General features: G+C 40.9%; 1 protein-coding gene across 1 annotated transcript; it reads left to right on the top strand.

Annotated features, from left to right (window-relative positions):
- The first annotated feature begins 2,037 nt into the window (after positions 1-2,037).
- On the top strand, positions 2,038-2,743 carry LOC148101036 (uncharacterized). The gene has a single exon (XM_087847642.1). It carries the CDS (start codon positions 2,048-2,050, stop codon positions 2,741-2,743), a length of 696 nt encoding a protein of 231 aa, XP_087703768.1. The 5' UTR covers positions 2,038-2,047.
- The last annotated feature ends 13,527 nt before the right edge of the window (positions 2,744-16,270 follow it).

Genomic DNA, 16,270 nt, shown 5'->3' with positions numbered 1-16,270 from the left:
AAACTTTCACTTCCCATTGTTGATTCACTCAGTGTGCACTCACTGTCTACTGCACACAGATCCACACCTTCACGTCAGTCTGAAGGCGTAACACTTATGTCTTATTGGAGGTTACGAGCCTCCCACTAAAGAAAGCCACGCCCCGCTGTTATTGATTGGCTGGCATGAGAGGATCATCAGCTGTGCCGTCCACTCGACCTGATGTCACTGTGATGTTTGTGTACTGCTCAGGTCAAACCTGAAGGTGCTCACATAGAAAGGAGCCGGTTGGGGTGTTCTGGGCGTGTCCGCCTGGGACGAGGCCTTGGGGCAGTTCCTGTCAGTACCACATGTTTGTCTCAGAGGTTCAGCCACACAGGTCCACGCGCACGCAGTGAAACGGACACTGGCTCATTAACGCTGCGGTTCCTCTGATGGCCCATCCTACACTGTGGCAGTTCTAGAGCTTATACGTGCAAATGAGCACTGACCCTCCAGGAGTGTGAGCGTTTATCACATCCAACGCCCTTCAGGGGCCCCGGCCGCTTTGAGGACTCTCGATAACCTCGACCTGAATGTCTGGCCTGTCAGCTTTCAGTGGGACATGCCTGCCGTGGTGACCAGGCTAACGGGGAAACAAGGTTCGATTCTTTGGGTCTGTAGGTCAGGAGGCAGAGCAGCTCATCTAATAACTGGAAGGTTTGATCCCTGAACGCCCAACGCTGAACCCCAGTTTGCTCTCCGACGCAGCCATCAGAGTGTCTGTTGTACAAAGGGAATCACGTACCGATGTTCATGTGAACAGTTGGCTGAGTTTGGACTCCGCCGCCGCGGACAGCCAAGTTAAAAATCGGTGAACCTTTAACTGCTCCGATCATCGCGCTGGTCTAAGATGAAGGATTAAGCTTCGTGTATCTTCCTGCTCGTTTGGCCGGATTCTCCATTAACAGCTTTACTTTGTCCTCTGAGTTCGTCTGTCCAGCCAAGCCTGTCTGTTTAAGATGTCTTACTTCATTAGGGTTTTTAAAAAAAAAAATAAGAATCTGTTATTTATTTATTCTCACAGTGAATGACTTCTTGTTCCCCCATGATTCTCCCACAGCTCTCACTGGACCAGGAAACCAGTCCCCAGGAGTGTCTTATACTCGTTTCATTACTAAAAACTCTGAACTGAACTCTTCTCAGAGTGTGTCCTGATTTAAAGCAGACTTTGACTCATCACTGAAAGGACAGACCGGTTTTAACCCTTTAAAGCCGGTCAGTGCGGCACGCTCTGTTTTGCGTAACTATTTTTAAATCCCTGTAGCTCTGCAACCACGTGAGCTAGCGCAATAAATGTTTTTGCATATGAAACCGGAGGAGTTGTACTTACATCTTATGCCATCAGCTTGTCCTCGGTCACGGTTTCCTTCCACATATAGTTTTGCAAAAATTGCATAAAAAGCACTTGCAGCAGCACAAACATAATATTCCAGAAACACCCTTTGTCAATCCGATCAGCTGTTCGTAACACTTCCTACGTTGGAATGGACGTCAGCACGAACTATCGCATGAAGTGACGTCATTTTTGCGGAAAATGTAGTTTTTTACCTTCAAGGCCCTTATAAGCCTTTACTGGTGTCCTTAAAAGTCATGTTTGACTTTATGACTTTCTGAATAGTTTCTGGGATGCTTAGAACTCAAATCACACTGTTGGAAATAGTTTATTTTGATGCACATGCTGTTTTTTGTTTGGTTTTTTTGCAAATTTGCATTATAATACTTATTTTAGTTTTTCCTGCAGTTTATAATTGCAGAAAACGATGATAACCGGAAGTGACACACCGAGCTGTCAGCAACAGGTTCTCTGAGCAGAAACGTTGACAAACTTAACATATCTCCTGAAAACGGCAGCTCTCCGCGGATACTAAACTTTGAGAGCGTGTGTGGGAAACCGTCCAGAAGTGGTGGCTCGTCATTTGCGACCTCTCGAAAACTCACAAGTTGACGTTTTTGAACCGTAGCGGTGAGAGAGAGGAAGGCCGCTAGCATCAACTAGCTAGCCGGTCGTCACGGCAACGCTACAAGCATGGGCCCGAAAAAAGTTCTGTCAGCCGAGGAAGGTGACGATATTAAGAAGTCGCTGGAGTTTATGACAGAGGAGATTTCTACTGTCAAACTGCAGCAGAAAGCCATCCTGGACCTGGTCGAGGAAGTTAAGGCTCTCCGCATCCAGAACGCCGAGAAGGATCGGCGGCTGGCGTACCTGGAGAACAGAGTGGCGGATTTGGAGCAGTACACCCGGATGAACGATGTCATCATCACGGGGCTTCGCATCAAACCCCGGTCATACGCCCGGGCGGTCGCCGCCGACAATGTAGGAGGGCCAGGAGAGGAAGATGTTAACTCCACGGAGCATCAAGTGGCTACCTTTCTACAGTCCAAAGGTGTGGAAGTGGATTATAACAACATTGAGGCTTGCCACCCTCTACCCCGAAAAAATGATGGTGACAAACCAGCCATCATTGTGAGATTTGCAAACAGAAAACACAAAACAGCACTGTTAAAACAAGAAAAGAAACTGAAAGGATCCGATGTCTTCATGAATGAACATCTGATAAAAAGAAATGCGGACATTGCCAGGAAGGCACGTTACTTGAAGAAACAGGGAAAAATTCAAAATACATGGACCACCAACTGCAAAGTATTCATTAAACTCAATGGAACACCGGAACAAGCCAAAGTGTTGGTCATCAGAAATATGGAGGAGCTGGACAAATACTGAGGTTCAAATTACTCTGGAGGTATGAATACACATGTGACGTGACACACAACACAACACATGGCACAGTCCAAAAGAACTTCATCTGCATCCGACAACAATATCAATATAACTCATTGGAATTCTCTTTATGATAATCTTGAACTGAAAACATTTCGATACACAGACCATAATGTTCTAGACTTAGAAAAGGATATAGACCCGGAAAATAACTTCTTCTACAACATCAGCAGTAACTGCTGCTACTTCACTGATGAACAGTTTAAGCACACCATCAACACGGAAAATAAATTATCAATAATCCATTTTAATAGCAGAAGTCTGTATGCCAACTTCAACAATATAAAGGAATATCTAAATGAGTTGTCAAATCCATTTGGAATTATTGCCATTTCTGAAACATGGATCAATGCGGAGAAAGGACTGGACTTTGGACTGGAGGGATATGAAGTGAATTTTGTAAATAGAAGGAACAAGAGTGGAGGGGGAGTAGCTGTGTATGTGGATAAAAACCTAAATTACAAGGTGGTAGAAAGCATGACAACTGTAATTGATAATTTATTAGAATGTATAACAATTGAAATTTTTAAGGAAAAAGAGAAAAATGTAATAATTAGCTGTATATATAGAACACCTGGCTCTAGTATTCAAGTATTTAATGACTTCATAGAGGAAATGTTCTCTAAAACAAATCAAAAAGTTATGTTTATCTGTGGTGATTTTAATATTGACCTGTTGAATCCGAAAAAGCATAAAATGACCGACGAATTCCTAAATACTATGTACAGTTTGAGTTTACATCCTAAAATAACCAGGCCTAGTAGAATTACACCACATTGTGCCACCTTACTTGACAATATTTTCACTAACAATATGGAAAACAACATTATGAGCGGAATATTAATTAATGACATCAGTGATCACCTACCAGTTTTTGCAGTTTATGACACTAATTATAAGAAAAATCAGCATGAAGAACAACTGAGATACAGACGTGTAAGGACAGAAGAAACTATGAATGCACTTAAGAATGATCTATTAAATCAGGACTGGGACAATGTGTACAAAGAAACTGATATTGATATTGCATATGGCATATTTTTAAGAATATTCATGGAATTGTACGATAAAAACTGTCCAACAATAAAATACAACAGAAAGCACAAATATTCAGATAGACCATGGATTACTAAGGGTTTACAAAATGCATGTAAAAAGAAAAATACACTCTATAGGGAATTCCTAAAACAACGAACAAAAGATGCTGAAAATAAATATAAAAAATACAAAAATAAGTTGACCAATATTATACGTGTATGTAGAAAGGAGTATTATAGTAAAATATTGAACAACAATAAACATAATATGAAGGGAATATGGGATGTTTTAAATGGTATCATTAAAAATAATTCTGGACAGCAAAGCTATCCTCAATACTTTATCGACAATGGCAATATTATGGAAAACACTGCTGATAAGGTCAACAGCTTTAATCATTATTTTGTAAATATTGGACCAAAACTGGCAGAACAAATTCCTGAGTCACTGCCATCAGTAGACTGTAGTGAAAACCTGATTGATAGAAATCCTAACTCAATGTTCCTCACATCAGTGGAGGAAAAAGAAATAATTGACATTGTACACAGGTGTAAATATAAAACATCAACTGATTGTAATGATATTGACATGAAAATTGTCAAGAAGGTCATTGAAGGAATTGTAGGACCTCTAACATATATTTGCAACTTATCATTTTAGACGGGAAAAGTGCCAAACAAAATGAAAATAGCTAAAGTTGTGCCGCTGTATAAAACTGGGGATAGACGCCACTTCACAAACTACAGGCCTGTTTCTTTACTACCACAATTCTCCAAAATCCTAGAAAACCTGTTTAATAAACGATTAGACAAATTCTTAGATAAATATAAATTACTCTCTGACAGTCAATATGGATTCAGATCAAAAAGATCAACATCTCTGGCATTAATCGAATCAATTGAGGAGATTACGAATGCTATAGATCAGAAACAGTATGCAGCTGGAGTATTTCTGGATCTCAAGAAAGCATTCGACACAATCAATCATGACATATTAATTAATAAACTGGAACGGTACGGGATCAGGGGGGTTGTACTGCACTGGGTGAAAAATTATTTAAGTGACAGGAAACAATTTGTGAAGCTGGGTGTCCATTCCTCATCATGCTTGGACATTGCTTGTGGTGTTCCACAAGGCTCTGTACTGGGTCCAAAATTATTTATTATTTATATAAATGATATTTGTAAGGCATCTGATATATTAAAATTAGTATTATTTGCAGATGACACAAATATTTTTTGTTCTGGGGGGAATCTAAAGGAGCTGCTGGATACAATTACTTCAGAAATGTGCAAAATTAAAAAATGGTTTAACAGGAACAAACTATCGCTAAATCTAAGTAAAACTAAAATAATCTTATTTGGGAATTCCCTTAGAAATGCACACGTGCAGATTCATATAGATGGTGTGGAAATTGAAAGAGTACTTGAACATAAGTTTCTTGGTGTGATTATAGATGATAAATTAAACTGGAAGTCTCATATAAATCATATACATAACAAAATTTCAAGAAGTGTCTCAATCTTGAGTAAAGTAAAACACATTCTGGACCACAAATCACTCCACATTCTCTATTGTTCCCTGATTGCACCGTATTTGAATTACTGTGCAGAGGTGTGGGGCAATACTTACAAATGTTCGCTATCATCAATCTTTATATTACAAAAAAGGGCCATAAGGATAATCCATAAAACTGGTTACAGAGATCATACAAATCCACTATTCTTAAAATCAAAAATTCTCAAATTCACAGATCTGGTTCATTTTCTCACTGCACAAATTATATATAAAGCAATAAATAACCTGCTTCCTGACAATATTCTAAAAATGTTTTCTGAAAGGGAACGGGGACACAATTTGAGGGGGGAATTAAATTTAAAACATCCTCGTATCCGTACAACATTAAAAAGTTTTTGCATCTCTGTGTGTGGAGTGAAACTGTGGAACAGACTAAGTAAAGATATAAAGCAAAGTCCGAGCATGGCGCAGTTTAAAAAGCGGTTTAAGGAGATGGTTTTTACAGGGTACAGGGAGGAGGTAGATTTGATAGGGTGTTCTTGTCTAATATTTTCATGTGTGTGCGGGTGCACGGGTATGTTGGTATGGGTATATATATATTTGTAGGTTGTGTATCCTTTGAGGTGTTAATGGGGTTATTGAAAATGTGTATATGTGCGTATGTGTAAATACGTATGTATGGATAGATAGAAACATATATGTATATATATTAAAAATAAAAAATAAAATAAAATAAAATAAAATAAATAAATAATAATAATAATAAAAAAAAAAAATACACATGACATATAATGTGATTGCAAAGAGGTATTTCGGTAGTCTATAAATTACTAGATAGTGGAAAAGGGGTGGGATTAAATAAGCTCATGCTTCTTCCTGCTCCTTTTTGAACATAAAAGATATTTGTAGTTGTGGTTGCTCGTTTTCTTTTTGTTTTGCTTTGTTTATTTGTCTCTTTTAATTCTATGTTGTTGTACTTTTTTAACATGTTCAAAATAAAGATTCAATCAATCAAATAATTGGTGTATCTCAACAACAAAACTATGAAGACACTCAAAATAAATTTCTCGTGGTGGGAAACTATTTTGTGCAACTTTTTTGTATTTACAGTTTTGAGGGATAAACCTCTGAAAAATCTCTAACTAGCAATATATGGAAAAACAAAACAAAAACAATTTTCAATTTTTTTGTAGTTTATTGCACTTTTTTTGCAATTTATGTAGTTACTATGGACTTAATGCAGACATATTATTATAATTTGGGCTATAACAGTTATATTGATGTATAGCAACTTGAAATGCTCCCACAAATGACACTACAGCATGTAAAAATATAAAGATAAGCTCTAGCGGACTTGGTTCTACGGTAGGTGTTACAGGGTTAAACTGCACTTTCTGCAAACGTTACCAGCTGAGCTGCTGAAAATGTTCCAGCAGTGATGCAAAGGCACATTTTACACATTTAACTGTTTCTTTAGCTCATAACCAGCTGAGAGTATGTCAGGCTGACATCTTTGTCAATCTTCTCCTGATTCACCTATGGTGTCTCATCTGAACATGCTTTGACGTCAGACTCTGGCCGTCTGACATCGGTGATCCTGATGCATGCGTGCAGCCCGGCTAAACTGCATGTAAACACACGCAGAGGCTGCGAGTGTAAAGGCGGTTAATGTGTTACCGTGCTGACAGCAGAGCGAACGTTTGTGTGGCAACAAGAGAAAAAGCTCAGTCACTGCTACGATGATTCAGAGGTCGCAGATCGTAATGTAAATGAAGACGCAGCGTTCAGAGGGGTTCCTCTAATTTTGGAGTCCTCAGGTTTAATTCTCCATGAAAACCCTCCAGCAGCTGAATACATTTACATCACATTACCACCAATGAAAAGCACCGTTTACACTGCAGAGCTGGAACCAGTTTGTGCACACAAAGCTATTTATAAAACCATATTTTTCATTTTGCACGATGACGGAGGAATATGATGGAGTCATGCATGTAGCTTACGTAATTCAATTCATTTCATGTATCTACCCAGTATAATATGACCCTTGAGAGACACAAGCGCACACACAGCACAACAAATGCATTAAGAAGAAAAATATAAGTACAACCAACATTTATGAGCTGCAAACGTTCGTGTAAGTCATCGTGGAAGAGCCGTGCCGGTAACACGCCGAGCGTTTGGAGCCTGCAGGACATTTAACATCAGTCAGTCGCCACGCTGAGGGAACTCAGCACTCAAGCCTCAACTTACAAGTACGAATTTTGACCCAATTTTTCTTCCTTTCAGCTGATTGGTCAATGTCATGTCAATCACAAATTTAAATATCCAATCAGAGAACAGATGGGTTTGGCTTTCGAAGGGACGCTCTTTTGAGCTGAAGGTCATGGAAGAATAAATGCCCTTTCACCTCTCTTATCGCTTAACCGTGAGAGGAGATAAAGTCAGAGAGATACATGTTTTGAAACGACAAGGATCAGGTGGATCTAGAACACGTAGAGCGGCCGCTACTAAACGATATACAACAGAGCTCAGCAGCCAGCGCAACAAATTCTGGATCCTTTGCTCTTAGTTAGCGGCGAGCACAGCGCATGCGTCCGATGTGAAACGGCCTGCATAGTGTGACTCAAACAGTTGTCCCGGGTCAACCCTGATTTTGTGTTAAAGTAATACTAAAGTAATAATGGTGTTTCTGAACACTGGTATACCACAACTGTATCCTTTCAACGGCTACCAAAAGTTAAAGGACCTAGCTTGTATGAGCCTTATGGGATATTTACCTAAAGATCCTCCAGCTTCAAACTCTATTATCCTTCCATGACCTGCAGCTCAGTAAAGCATCCCTCTGGCAGCCAAACCCATCTGTTCTCTGATTGTAAACCTCAAAGCACAGGCCAAGGGGGAGGTGTGGCAGCAATTTTTCACACCAGCCTATTAATCAACCAAAGACCAAGACAGACTTTTAATTCATTTGAAAGTCTGATGCTTAGCCTTGCCCACCCCAGCTGTGAAACTCAGAAACCAGTCTTACTTGTTATCATCTATCGTCCACCTGGGCCTTACACAGAGTTTCTGTCTGATTTCTCAGACTTTTTATCTGATTTAGTTCTGAGCTCAGATAAAATAATTATTGTGGGTGATTTTAACATCCATGTAGATGCTAAAAATGACAGCCTCAACATGGCATTTAATCTGTTGTTAGACTCAATTGGTTTCTCTCAAAAGGTAAAAGAACCCACCCACCACTTTAATCATACTCTAGATCTTGTTTTAACATATGGCATAGAAACTGAACATTTAACAGTGTTTCCTGAAAACCCTCTCCTGTCTGATCATTTCTTGATAACATTTACATTTACAATAATTGATTACACAGCAGTGGAGAGTGGACTTTATCAAAGTAGATGTCTTTCTGAAAGCGCTGTAACTAAGTTTAAGAATATAATCCAGCCACTGTTATCATCATCAATGCCCTGTACCGACACAGAGCAGAGCAGCTATCTGAACGCTACTCCAACAGAGGTCGATTATCTTGTTAATAATTTCACCTCCTCACTACGTACGACTCTGGATACTGTAGCTCCAGTGAAAACTAAGGTCTCTAATCAGAAGTACCTGACCCCGTGGTATAATTCTCAAACACGTAGCCTAAAGCAGATGACTCGTAATCTGGAGAGGAAATGGCGTGTCACAAATTTAGAGGATCATCGTTTAGCCTGGAGAAATAGTTTGTTGCTTTATAAGAAAGCCCTCCGCAAAGCCAGAACAGCTTACTACTCATCACTGATTGAAGAAAATAAGAACAACCCCAGGTTTCTCTTCAGCACTGTAGCCAGGCTGACAAACAGTCAGAGCTCTTTTGAGCCAACCATCCCTTTAACGTTAACTAGTAATGACTTCATGAACTTCTTCACAAATAAAATTCTTATCATTAGAGAAAAAATTACCAATAATCATCCCACAGATGTAATATTATCTACAGCTACTCTTAGTACCATTGATGTTAAGTTAGACTCTTTTTCTCCAATCGATCTTTCTGAGTTAACTTCAATAATTACTTCCTCCAAACCATCAACGTGTCTTTTAGACCCCATTCCTACAAAACTGCTCAAAGAAGTCCTGCCATTAATTAATTCTTCGATCTTAAATATGATCAACTATCTCTAATAATCAGCTATGTACCACAGGCCTTCAAGGTGGCTGCAGTTAAACCTTTACTCAAAAAGCCATCTCTAGACCCAGCAGTCTTAGCTAATTATAGGCCAATCTCCAACCTTCCTTTCATATCAAAAATCCTTGAAAGAGTAGTTGTCAAACAGCTAACAGATCATCTGCAGAGGAATGGTTTATTTGAAGAGTTTCAGTCAGGTTTCAGAGTTCATCACAGCACAGAAACAGCTTTAGTGAAGGTTACAAATGATCTTCTTATGGCCTCTGACAGTGGACTCATCTCTGTGCTTGTCCTTCTTGACCTTAGCGCAGCGTTCGATACTGTTGACCATAATATCCTATTAGAGCGATTAGAACATGCTGTAGGTATTACAGGTACTGTGCTGCAGTGGTTTGTATCATATCTATCTAATAGACTCCAATTTGTGCATGTAAATGGAGAGTCCTCTTCACACACTGAGGTTAATTATGGAGTTCCACAGGGTTCAGTGCTAGGACCAATTCTGTTTACATTATACATGCTTCCCTTAGGCAGCATCATTAGAAGACATAGCATACATTTACACTGCTATGCAGATGACACCCAGCTCTATCTGTCCATGAAGCCAGATAACACACACCAATTAGTTAAACTGCAGGAATGTCTTAAAGACATAAAGACCTGGATGGCCGCTAACTTTCTGCTTCTTAATTCAGATAAAACTGAGGTCATTGTACTCGGCCCTGAAAAGCTTAGAAATATAGTATCTAACCAGATTCTTCCTCTGGATGGCATTACCTTGGCCTCCAGTAACACTGTGAGGAACCTTGGAGTCATGTTTGACCAGGACATGTCCTTCAACGCACATATTAAACAATGCTGGGCATCCTCTGCACACGGTCGTAAACAATCAGAGAAGCCTATTCAGCGACAGGTTGCTTCTCCCAAAGGCAGAAACCAACAGACTTAAAAACTCCTTTGTCCCACACACCATCAGACTGTTTAACTCCTCACTGGAGGGGAGACAGGGGAACAAAGGAGGGCGGGAACAACTGAGCTGTAGTGCTTTTTCTACAGTGTGCAATAAACACTGTGCAATATACTCAAGTGTGCAATCATATTTATTCATATTTTACATTCTTTATTTATATATGTGCATATATGGTGTATTTATGCTTATATCCTTACTCTCATTCCCCTTATTGTATCTGTAACATGCAACTTCTGTCGGTGCTGTGCTACTGGACACTGAATTTCCCGGAGGAACCCACCCAAGGGATTAATAAAGTTTCATCTAATCTAAATCTAATCTAATATTAAACAAATATGTAGGACTGCTTTTGTTGCACACTTGGATTAAAAGGAATTTAATCCTGTATAGCTTTGTGACTTTGCCTTTACTGTATCTTCTGCAAATATACAGACATACACATCTTTACACGTTTGTACACAGTCTCACAGCTCGTTAGGCAGTGAGTGACAGGCTTGTTTCTAAACTTAAAACACTAATACTACTCCTTACAGTAACATAAATGTAACTGAGGACAAGGGATGAGTAAACGGGGCAAAGAAATAAATTGATCATTTATTTATTACATGAGTTAGACATACAAATTCCCAGTCATTTCCAGACAGGACTTACAACACATTCTGCTGATATCCCAGCTGCACATGAGACTTACCACACAAACTGTGAGAAAATAACAACACTGCAACCCGTCACACCCCGCTTAGCGACACTGCAATCGTGGCACACACTGCAAACAATTCGGGTCTCAGCGCAGCTGGGAATCAGCGCTATGCATGGCCTGCAATCTGGGAGATAAAGGGAAGTGGCACAAACAATTAAACAAAAAACAAAAAGGGAGGTTAGTCCGCCCTAACACAACTTACTCTCAATCAATAACCGCCTTTACGGCTGGACGGACTAACCAAAACAAAATTACAAATCAATCAAAAGAACAAAAAAAGGACAGCAGAGACAGCACAGAATATTGATCAGTTTCCCTGCGCGCAGTCGATCTAGATGAGGGGTCGGCAACCTGCGGCTCTTTAGTCCTTATACTGCGGCTCCGCGTGGTTTGGGAAAATAAATTAGTATTTAGCTGAAGTGTATTTTATTTGTGTTTAGTTCTTTTTTTAACTTGTAGTTCTAAATTGGAAGATTATTGTGATTTTGAAATATAAAAATAAAATTATATTCTATTATTTTTTCATTGCTCAAAATAAGAGTCACACTCGCGGAAGCCGGTGTACCCGCCGAAACGCCGTGCATTTATCGAGACTTTCAACCCAGGTAGGCCAATTATGGATCTTCGGATCCACATTATGTCAGCAGCTCCACCATGAACTATGTTAAAGACAAACACGCTCACGCCTGACAGATGACAGCTTACAGTCCTGCGTAAACTGACTTCGTACAGCCCCAATTAGCAGACGCTGTGCGCAGAGGTTCGGGACCATAAGTCTTATTGTAAAGATATCACGGCAGACCGACGAAGTTTGCATGAACACGCTTTTCAGCATCTCTTTATTGACCACTTTTCACACACGGTTGCTGTACGCACACAGCCGGCTGTAGCTTTTCACCTCACAGCCCGACATACACCACCAACAACACAACAGCACAGATAGCGCAGACGTAAAGGCAGCGAGGCGTGATTGCGGGTGTGGCTCAGGTGCGTCCGCCTCCCCTGCAGCGGCGCTGCAGACCACGCCCCGCCGCACGCATTAACCTGGTAAAATACATATTTAGGCAGAATTTTGCAAATATCTATTTTTAATTTTTCAGCAGTTTGTGCTTTTTTACCAATTATTTTTTAAAAGTCAGGTCAAGGCTCCAACAGCCCAAAGGGTGGTGGCTGACAACAGTTTTTTTTTGCTACATGGATCATTTTAGTTCAGGTTGGTGTTTTTCCTTTTGTTATATTTCTTTAAGAGTTCAAAATGTGTTGATTACATAAATAAAATGTAATTTTCTCTGTACCACTTCATGGATTTCATAAGCAACACACCTTAGTTGTTCACACAAAGCATAAAGGTAAAAAACAATATATACAGTGTTATCTTCATTTTAGATGTCAAAAAGTATTTGCGGCTCCCAGTGTTTTCTTTTGTGTGGAAACCGAGTCCAAATGGCTCTTTGGGTGTAAAATGTTGCAGACCCCTGATCTAGGGCTTGATCAATTCTTCTATTAAAATTCGTGGTCACACGACAGTATACCCACTCGCACCCGAGTGAATTAATTGCCTCTGGTTTTTCCACAGAAGAGCGCTGACTTCACCCCACACACCGCTACCTTTTCACAGCTCTTCAGCCAATCACCTGGCAGAGAGCAACAAACTGCCAGGTGACACTTGTTACATAAAGGAAAAAAACAGAAACAAAAGATCGTGTGATTCACCAGCTTTCATCCACTGTGATTACAGCCCGATACAGGCATAGATGCACCTACAATGCCACGAGGTTTCAACGCGAACTTGCGAATTAGCTGTAGCTGCTTTTTGTTAGCTTCACGGCTAATCTACATATCTACTAATAGCTATACACTAACCACACATAATGGGGATTAACGGCCAACTTTCCCACATTCTCTGCAGGTCTGTGGACCTATCCTTAGACACAGCTCAAGTTATTTACTATATTGTATCTGCTTACCTGCAAATATACAGACATAGTACATTGTTACACATTTGTACAGTCTCACACAGCTGTTGTTAGGCGCACTGCGTGGCCGGGCTTCTTCACTTCCGCTAAAGCTGTTCATTTCAGGAGAAACTCCCTCTTTTGGTGTAACGGAGGAATAACTACCCTTCCAGGCCTGTCTTATCAGAGACTGGAGCACACATTATTTTACAACAATCAAAGAAAATAACATATTTGAACAATCAGAACATTTTAAACAAATATATTATAGTAAATAAAAGATTATGGGGGTGTCTTGTTTTTGTCAATAATGCCTTTCTTGTCCTTACACTTTCTTCCATTTGTGCAACATCTCTAAAGTTAGAAATATCCTGTCTCAGAGTGACGCTGGAAAACTAGTTCATGCATTTATTACTTCCAGGCTGGACGACTGTAATTCATTATTATCAGGAAGTCCTAAAAACTCCCTGAAAAGCCTTCAGCTAATCCAAAATGCTGCAACAAGAGTCCTGACAGGGACTAGAAAGAGAGAGCAGATTTCTCCTGTTTTGGCTTCCTGTTAAATCCAGAATTCAAAATCCTGCTCCTCACATACAAGGTCTTAAATAATCAGGCCCCATCTTATCTTAATGACCTTGTAGTACCATATCACCCTATTAGAGCACTTCGCTCTCGCTCTGCAGGCCTACTTGTTGTTCCTAGAGTATTTAAAAGTAGAATGGGAGGCAGAGCCTTCAGTTTTCAGGCCCCTCTTCTGTGGAACCAGCTTCCAGTTTGGATTCGGGAGACAGACACTATCTCTACTTTTAAGATTAGGCTTCAAACTTTCCTTTTTGCTAAAGCATATAGTTAGGGCTGGACCAGGTGACCCTGAATCCTCCCTTAGTTATGCTGCAATAGACGTAGGCTGCCGGGGATTCCCATGATGCATTGAGTTTTTCCTTTCCAGTCACCTTTCTCACTCACTATGTGTTAACAGACCTCTCTGCACTGAATCATATCTGTTATTAATCTCTGTCTCTCTTCCACAGCATGTCTTTATCCTGTCTTCCTTCTCTCACCCCAACCAATCACAGCAGATGGCCCCGCCCCTCCCTGAGCCTGGTTCTGCTGGAGGTTTCTTCCTGTTAAAAGGGAGTTTTTCCTTCCCACTGTCGCCAAAGTGCTGCTCATAGGGGGTCATATGATTGTTGGGTTTTTCTCTGTATGTATTATTGTAGGGTCGACCTTACAATATAAAGCGCCTTGAGGAGACTGTTGTTATGATTCGCTGCTGTATAAATAAAATTGATTTTATGCAGTGAAAGTCAGTTTCAGATGATTCCAGGAGGATGGAGCTGCTACCGTGAGCTCCGTTTCTAAATGTAGTGCAAACTTCCAGGACAGGCAGAACAAAGACCGTAACTTCCCAGGAAAGCAAGAGCAGACAAGCACACAGCTGAAAATGGTTTGTCATAAATATCAATCAAAGGGCTCTGAGAACAAGTCCGTAAAAATCTGGAGCCCTACCTGAGACACCAGAGAGTCTGTTAGTCACGTCCAGCATAAAGACAAAGGTCAGAGCAGTCCGAGAGTCACAGCCCTCACGTACAGAGATGGATGGATTTGATAGACACGAGCTCAGAGAAGGAAAACAGGTTTAAGTAAAAACAACTTCCTTTGCTTATTAAAAGCTGTTAGTGTCTAATTAAGTGTGACAGGGCTCATGTGAGCCAACAGCAGCCTCAGGTTTGCAAACACTGTGTGAGGTCACAGGACTGGAGTGTTTATCAGCTCAGACACACCAGCCACTATCACAGACACACATTCAGCCAGTTTAGGAGCAGTAATTAATCAGCTCACAGAAAGGCTCAGCTGAGCCAGAGGTGTAACTCACATCCTGTTTCCTGTTTGGTGACGTCACTGACCGCTGCCCCGACCTCGCCTCGGCCCTCGTCTGCATTTTCTCCTCACTGAGGAAGCAGCCACACTGACGCTTTTTAGGAAACCCTGCCCCCTGGTGGTGAAAGCGTTTGTTACAGTTACACCTGTCCGTTACTTTCAGTTTAAAATAAAGGATTTTACAGAAAAGCTGCTAATAAACATATAAAAAATACGTCACATCCTAACAACAATGCTTATGTCTTCATGTTGCTGCAGGGCTGGATGTATTCTCATATTTAGACTCCAGTCTAAGAGTTCAAACCCCGAAGATCCAGCCCGGCGTCTTTCATTAGAGCCTCTGCCTCCAGTCTGTGACACAGGCTGCATGAAGGTTAACGCTGGAGGCGTGGACAAATCACGTGATCGGGATGCAGCAGCTTCCTGGCAGGGTCGAACTCTGAGCATACGTGTGGAGCTGTGAGATACCTGACCTCTGCCAGCAGAGCCAGGCCTCGTGATGCTGAGAGCAGGCTGAACATTATCTCCCAAACCTGACCTCACCTGAACCGAGGCTTCACCTTACAATTTGATGAATTTCATCACAGCTGCCTGCCAAAAGGGAGGAGTTCTGTCCCTACAGCAGGAGTAGACAACATGTTCACAACATCATGAAGGCTCCTTATCCCAGAGGAAACACAGCTTCACCTCGGTTTGGTGGTATTAGGTGAAAATCATCCCGTCTGTGGTCGTCACACTTACATAAATGCACACTCAGCTTCTCTGTTGCTGTCTGGACCTCAGTTACACATTCATGTTGTTCTTCTCCATCAGACAAGCAGCAGGAAACACAAAGAAGATCAGACTGAAGGAAAGTGACATCTGACCCATACCCAAAGGTCAAAGCTGTGAGCTGTGATGCTCGTCATCTAAAAGTCCCTGTGGAGGTTTAGGTCCTGCTTACAAGAAGTTCTTCTGTTCAATAAGTCACTTTCCTGGCAAACCATTCACCAGAACACTCAAAGACTCAACAGCTTAATATTAATCAAACTGAGGAACGTAGCAGATGAGAGGAGACAGGGTTGGGTTATTGCTCCACCTGGCCAAGGCTGCATCCATCCAAATAACTCAAAGAGAGAAATACCCTGTTCTAGTCACAGAGATCTGGTGTCTGAGTGGTGCAGCAGAAGTGTGCCTCTCCCAAAATCTAACAGTTGGTAGATTGAAACCATCCTGTGGTTATAGTTCCAGTACAGAGAGA

The sequence above is a fragment of the Neolamprologus brichardi genome, chromosome 10 (genome assembly GCF_056152115.1).
Source record: "Neolamprologus brichardi isolate AB-2024 chromosome 10, ASM5615211v1, whole genome shotgun sequence".
NCBI lineage: Eukaryota > Metazoa > Chordata > Actinopteri > Cichliformes > Cichlidae > Neolamprologus > Neolamprologus brichardi.
This window is presented reverse-complemented; position numbering and strand designations above follow the sequence as displayed.